This window comes from Nestor notabilis, unplaced genomic scaffold (genome assembly GCF_000696875.1).
Source record: "Nestor notabilis isolate BGI_N333 unplaced genomic scaffold, ASM69687v1 scaffold16301, whole genome shotgun sequence".
Taxonomy (NCBI): Eukaryota; Metazoa; Chordata; class Aves; order Psittaciformes; family Psittacidae; genus Nestor; species Nestor notabilis.
In genome coordinates this window covers 1-5,304 of record NW_009914360.1, presented here as the reverse complement: position 1 = coordinate 5,304, position 5,304 = coordinate 1, and the positions used below count along the sequence as shown (strand labels likewise).

The following is a 5,304-nucleotide window of genomic DNA, read 5'->3' as shown; positions in this document are numbered from 1 at the left end:
ACCTCCCACCTCTACGCCGCCTTCATCATCACCACCCTCCTCACAGAGCCCCCCTCTGAGCTGTTCTGTCCAAGCTAGCGAAACTAGTCCAATTTATTCGGCTGCACCAACTTTTCCCAATTCCAGCGCTGACATTTTCCCTGAACCACCAACCCAGTCCTTTCCCAACCCCTCTGGAGCCCCCATCCAGTATCCACCTCCAGCTTATCCGACTGCTAAAACCAACTTTCAGGTGCCAATGATCCCGGATTACCTGTTCCCTCAGCAACAGGGTGAGCTTAGTCTTGTTACGGCTGACCAGAAGCCCTTCCCAGCCCTTGAGACCAGAGCACAGCAGCCTTCCCTTACACCGCTGTCCACTATTAAGGCATTTGCTACTCAGACTGGCTCCCAAGAGTTGAAGACCCTCAACACTAACTATCAGTCCCAGCTGATCAAACCCAGCAGGATGAGGAAATACCCAAACCGTCCCAGCAAGACCCCTCCTCATGAACGACCCTATGCCTGCCCAGTGGACTCCTGTGACCGGAGGTTCTCACGGTCTGATGAGCTAACACGGCACATCCGCATCCACACAGGACAGAAACCTTTCCAGTGCCGCATTTGCATGCGGAACTTCAGCAGGAGCGACCACTTGACTACGCACATCCGCACACACACAGGAGAGAAGCCATTTGCCTGTGACATTTGTGGCAGAAAGTTTGCCAGAAGTGACGAGAGGAAGAGACACACTAAAATTCACCTTAGGCAGAAGGACAAGAAAGTAGAAAAGGCAGCTCCGGTCTCAATTGCTTCCCCAGTTTCTGCCTACTCATCCTCTGTGACTACATCCTACCCCTCCTCCATTGCCACCACTTACCCGTCGCCAGTGCGCACAGTGTATTCCTCCCCTGCTCCCTCTTCCTATCCGTCCCCTGCACACACCACATTCCCATCACCTTCTATAGCAACCACTTACCCCTCTGGCACTGCTCCTTTTCAGACACAAGTGGCCACGTCCTTCTCATCTCCAGGAGTCACCAACAATTTCAGCTCACAGGTGACCTCGGCACTTTCAGACATGACATCAGCCTTTTCTCCAAGGACAATTGAGATTTGCTGAGATTACCTTCCGGAACAGGAGAATTCACCTTTTCCATTGGTATTATCTGACATGGAGTCTCCAATTACTCCCTCAATGCCCTATGTTGCAAGGCTGTTTAAATTTTCTTTAAACTTCAGCTGCCTGAAACAACTGCCATTTAAGTTTTCCACCTCTGTTGAATGACTTAATTTGCATGGACTGTGGATATAAGTTCAGTATCATTTTCCCTGTAAACAATAGTCTTTTATTAGGAAGAAAGGACTTTTGATTAAGTATGTAGCTGATGTAAATTGTACATGTGTCATGGTTTTGCTTTCCTTTAGGTACTATTGATGTGAAAAATCCTTGCTTAACCATAATGTATTATTTGGAGTTCACAGGGCCATATTTTGTAAATGTCAATTCTATTTCAGTGACAATGCCGTAACAAGTTTCAAACTTCTATGGGAACAGCACTTACTGTATTTGAGCATGTTAGAGTGATGCTATGTAAATATCTCCCAATGAGACACTCACATGTGGCAGAAGCTTTGTTTTTAAAGTTACAAGTTACAAGTCTTGGTGCCTTTTTGTGAAGCCTTGCTGACGTCATGCATTTGTGTGAATGGATGCTTTGCATCTTGCCTTAAAGTGAAAGGTATGTTCCTCAAAGAATGTAAGAGAGAGCAGGGAATGGGTGGGGAGGGGAGCACCAGAAAGCCCTGGGGTCAGAATGTAAGCAAAAAAACCACCCCACACCTCTCAAAGTCTATTTTTGCTACAAAAATGTAAATTTATATATATATATATATTCAGGAGTTGGAATGTTGTAGTTACCTACTGAGTAGGCAGCATTTTTTGTATGTTATGAACATGCAGTTCATTATTTTGTGGTTTATTTTTACTTTGTAATTGTGTTTGTTAAAATGGAAGTGATTGTTTGGCTTCTAAACACGTTGAATGCGCTTTCTTGCCAATGGGATATTTGGTGTACAATACCCTTCAGAAAATAAATAAATAAATAAATATCAAAGCGTGTGGGCTTCCACATTTTCTTTTAAGTTGCTGCACAGGAAGACTGTGGTGCAGCAACCCTGACTCCTTGAGTAGCTGAGAAGTAACAAGTGCTGCTTGTCTCCTGGGCAAATACCCACATAAAGAAAGGAGGGGAGACCAGTCTCTCTAAGTCCCACTGTCACAAAGACATGGATGGAGCACACACGCCCTTGCATTAGGTGCACTACCTGCTTTTTTGAAGTACGCACAATTCCTGTTTTCTGGCTTCTCAAGAAGCGTGTGAGCTAATCTTAGGAAGAAAAACAATTCTCCCAGTGCTGAAAATAAGATTTGAAAATTAGAATCTCAACTTTGTGTTCATAGGTAGTCAGAAATCTTACTGGATGGCAAGATAACAGAGCAGTTTCTAGGCTGGAAATACAACAAGCTCAGTCCAAATGGCTGGTCAATGGAAAGTAGCCCTACTCAGCTGAGGGCTATTGTAAGTTCCTCCTTGACACAACACATGATATAGAAGTATGTGGGCCTGATAGGCTTTAATACAGATGTTTCAGCGTTGAGAGGAATACCCTTCCTTACGTGGTGGCTTGAAATACACTTCAGGAAGTATGTGACCCCTCTGCAGACCGAATTCAGAGGAGTTTGCATCCATGAGAACTGGTAGGGCAGGTACGGAGGAGGGTTCTGGTGTCAGTCCTTTCAGGAGGGCTCTCTACAAATCGCTAATGTTTAGGGTTGTTAGGAGCTGAGATGCAGATAGATACTTGTGCGCACCAAGCACAGTGTAAACTGGCAAGCAGTCTCTGTTGGACACAGCATGCCCTACTGCTTGCCAAAATCGACCCCATTGCCTAGGAAGGGCAACCTGCTAAAGCTCCTGGGTTAGACCCTCTTCTTGGGGATGCAGCCCAACCCTGGCAAATGGCAGCAATTCTGGAAGATACCCGAGAGCTAAACTGCTGGTAAATCCCAGTCTGTTGTGTCTCAGGTGGGACTGTCCTCTGCGGGTTGGGACAAGCTGTGGGGAAGGGCCCCTGCTGCTCTGTCTCTGTGCTGGTTTGTGCCTGCATTGCTGGGTGTGGTCCACAAGCTGCTCACAGTGACTTAGGCCTGGCCCTGCTGGGCCCTTTCAGAGAAAAGCACTAGCTCTTTTCAACCCAAGGGCTCCAGCCTCTGGCCAAGGCAGGCTGACTGGCCAAGCCAAATATGTGGCTTCACACTGTCTGAGCCATGTCAGAAGCCACAGAAATCCACTTATGGGAGACAAGACATTGAGGAAGGTCCTTCAAATGTGATGCTTCAAAGGAAGAAGCAAATAACGTTATGTAAAGCTAACCAATTTTTGGGTTTTTTTCCCCCCCACCTCTGGTTCCCAAAGCCAACAGCAAAATAAACAATTGGAAACAGCCCAAGCCCACTCTGATCTGTGGGCACTGCTCTGTTCAAGTGTTTAGAATAAATAGAACTATTCTATTCTATTCTAATAGAACTAATATAGACCAGACTAGACCAGACTAGAATAGTTCAGTTGGAAGGGACCTAGGGCCTACAATGATCATCTAGTCCAACTGCCTCACAGCTTCAGGGCTGATCAAAAGTTAAAGCATACTATTAACGGCGTTTTAGAAATACCTCAAACACTGACAGGCACAGGGTATTGACCACCTCTCTAGGAAGCCTGTTCCATTCAACCACCCTGTCAGTAAAGAAACGTTTCCTAATTTCCATTCTGAACATCCACAGATGTGGCTTTAAACCATTCCCATGTGTCCTGTCACTGGATACCAGGGAGAAGAGATCAGCACCCCCTCCTCTCCACCTCTCCTCCTCAGGGGGCTGTAGATGTTGCTGTATTTTCAAGCTAGTCTCTGCTGACTCCTGGTCTAGCCTTCTGGAATTGTGGTTGTGCTAAAAACTGACCAAGTGGGCTCTCAAGCAATGCCTGAGGGTGCCTCAGGTTCTCCAGAGCACTTTGTACAGAAGTGAGCAGTGATGGTAATTACCACACTTAAAGAAGATAGAAGATAGGTGCTCATGGTGTGTGCGTTCAAAATGGACTGAGTCAGGCAGTGTTGCAGGGCTATACGGAATGAAGGCTAGAGCACCCTTTCTAGCAGCAGGGCATGTCTCTGACGTCTGCCCACAAGACTGGCCTGTGGATGTCAAGGCAGCAGTGCAAAGGAAGTGACAGGATCTGCAAGGCCTCTCTAACTCAAAGAAATGCTGGTCCTACTTGCTCCATGCTTTCTCCACTTTGTGATGGCAAATCCTTTCAACTCATGGAGGCCCCTCCGCTCCATGGTCTTGTCCTTAAGCCTTCTCTTGAGGGTGTTGCAGTCTCCCTTGAAATGGAAGAATTCTGACCTCCCACAGCTGTGGGCATTGGTCACAGGCACTCCACAGGTAGCAGTGTCCAGCTGCAAGGATGTTCAAAGGCACTAAGCCACATACGTAAGGTTATTGTTGGCCCCACGGTAACCATTACTCAAAAAGCAATATGGCTGAGTAGTGTAAACAAGCAGTGTTCTCAGGGAAGGGCTCAGCACTTGTGCGCTGTAGCCTGTCTATGACAGCCTGCAAGCTGCCAAATGACACTTCCCATCAACTGGGGGGTCTGAATTGCATCTCACTGCAGTAAGCTCCCCATACCCTGGAACCTCTATTTTGGAGGTGGGGGGAAAAAAATAAAAATAAAAAATTGTGAAAACTGTTGATATGCCAACCAGGGCCACTTTAAGACAGAGACTCTTTGGTGTAACTTGCTAGAAAGTGCTCATAATTTAACTTTTGGCATTTAGTCTAAATTGCAATGAGTCATGCTTTGCATTTGATGTCCCTAACATAAATGAAAGAAAATGCATGGGGATTTTTGCTCCCACTCTTTTCATTACCTTCATCCCATAAAATGAAAGCAAATTCAGGGTTGAGAAAGCACCGACTGTACATTTTATGCAAGACCTTTTCTCTTGCTGTTAGTCTGAAAAAGAAAGGATTTGTGAATCTTTAAATGTTTGCTCCTAGTCTAACTGGGAGGGTAAGTTGGTCGCAAGGAGGCTGTTTCCAAGGAAACAACAGGCGTTGTCACGGGCCGAGGAACCCCCTCGCCTTGTGCAGGTAAGGGCCCGAAGCCCCGCACGAAGGGCGGCGGCGAGGAGAAGGTGGAGGAAGTGCAGGCCTCCAGCTCTTCCAGCTGCGGGCAGCAAATCCATCTGCCCGAATCAAAC

General features: G+C 46.6%; 1 protein-coding gene across 1 annotated transcript; it reads left to right on the top strand.

Annotated features, from left to right (window-relative positions):
* Positions 1–6: 6 nt before the first annotated feature.
* On the top strand, positions 7–1,821 carry EGR1 (early growth response 1). The gene has a single exon (XM_010023629.1). It carries the CDS (start codon positions 239–241, stop codon positions 1,100–1,102), a length of 864 nt encoding a protein of 287 aa, XP_010021931.1. The 5' UTR covers positions 7–238; the 3' UTR covers positions 1,103–1,821.
* The last annotated feature ends 3,483 nt before the right edge of the window (positions 1,822–5,304 follow it).

What these genes read in the sequence shown, in the direction of transcription:
- EGR1 (XM_010023629.1), top strand. Translation starts at nt 239, where the DNA reads ATGATCCCGGATTACCTGTTCCCTCAGCAACAGGGTGAGCTTAGTCTT.